Genomic DNA, 1,325 nt, shown 5'->3' on the forward strand with positions numbered 1-1,325 from the left:
TAATTAGGAGGATTAAATATGAACTAATTATAAAATCAATTGCACAGATGGAGGCTAATTCACGAGACGAATCTATTAAGCATTTAAGCCTAATTAGTTCATGATTTGATAATGTGATGCTACAGTAAATATGTGCTAATCATAAATTAATTAGGCTTAATAGATTCGTCTCGCGAATTGGCCTCCATCTGTGCAATTGATTTTGTAATTAGTCTATATTTAATATTCCTAATTAGTATCTAAATATTTGATGTGACAAGGACTAAACTTTAGTCCGTGAAACAAACACCCCTAAGATACACACTGCTACTAAGATTACTTATGGATACTTACTGTCGACTAATTAAACAAATGGTGCTTGATTACACGACCAGGGCAACGAATGGCCAGTCAAAAAGGTGACCAGGCATCGCCGGGATTAATCATACAAAGCTGCTGCCTAACCACACGACCGGCCAGTCACAGTCGTGACTAAACTTGCCCTCCGCGTTAGAGGCTTTAGCGCCCGAGCGTGCGCGAAGGGTTCCGTCTCTTATAAATACACCGTCGCCACGCCATATCCCCTTGCAACCAACCTCCCAAACAACTTAGTTCTGTGTGTGTGGCATCAAGCATCATCGATGGGGAGAGGGAAGAGGTCCGTGCTCGCGTCGTTGTTTGGGTTCAAGAAGCAGAGCGGCGCCGGCAGCAAGTCGGAGGAAGAGGCGGAGGGGAGGCCGCAGCCGAGGTACTACCAGGGGACGAGGGTGTGGCCGAGTGACGACGACGACTACTACGGCCGCCACTGGTACGCCGACCGCGACATCGACCGGAGGGCCTCGGAGTTCATCGAGCGGGTGCATCGCGGCATCGCCAACGACCAAGATGGATAGGCGTTTTATATGCGAGAAAATTGTAGTACGCAGTGTGTGATGATAATGTCATGCATGTTTAATTTATCGACGTTAACTTGTGTAATACGATTATACGAAGTGAATTTAACAATGTTAGTGTATGAGTCTTGCTTACAAATAACTTCTCCGTGTTTCAAATTAAGTTTATTCACGAATATATTTTTTACTTCAGTATTTGGCAATCAAAATAAAACTCCATATTAAATCTCAATTCTCAAGTGCTAGAAATTGCTCTCTCCATTCAGATAAAAGGCCACATGCCCATAGCACACCTTGCATAGAGATAAAGTGTTAGATTCAAGAAAAAATCAATATGAAATATCCATGGGTACCCCTATTAAATGTCATGTACAACCATTTGTGTTCTATTGGAGCATTTAATTACGGATAGGGTGTAAAAATATTGTAACAAGTACATCTTTAATATCCTCA

General features: G+C 42.3%; 1 protein-coding gene across 1 annotated transcript; it reads left to right on the top strand.

Moving 5' to 3' along the window:
- The first annotated feature begins 585 nt into the window (after positions 1 to 585).
- On the top strand, positions 586 to 1,080 carry LOC105914485. The gene has a single exon (XM_012846262.1). The coding sequence runs from the start codon at positions 621 to 623 to the stop codon at positions 870 to 872; it is 252 nt and encodes an 83-aa protein (XP_012701716.1). The 5' UTR covers positions 586 to 620; the 3' UTR covers positions 873 to 1,080.
- The last annotated feature ends 245 nt before the right edge of the window (positions 1,081 to 1,325 follow it).

The sequence above is a fragment of the Setaria italica genome, chromosome V (genome assembly GCF_000263155.2).
Source record: "Setaria italica strain Yugu1 chromosome V, Setaria_italica_v2.0, whole genome shotgun sequence".
Lineage (NCBI taxonomy): Eukaryota > Viridiplantae > Streptophyta > Magnoliopsida > Poales > Poaceae > Setaria > Setaria italica.

Bases quoted from the DNA above. Each gene is read 5' to 3' on its own strand.
- LOC105914485 (XM_012846262.1), top strand. From the start codon at position 621: ATGGGGAGAGGGAAGAGGTCCGTGCTCGCGTCGTTGTTTGGGTTCAAG.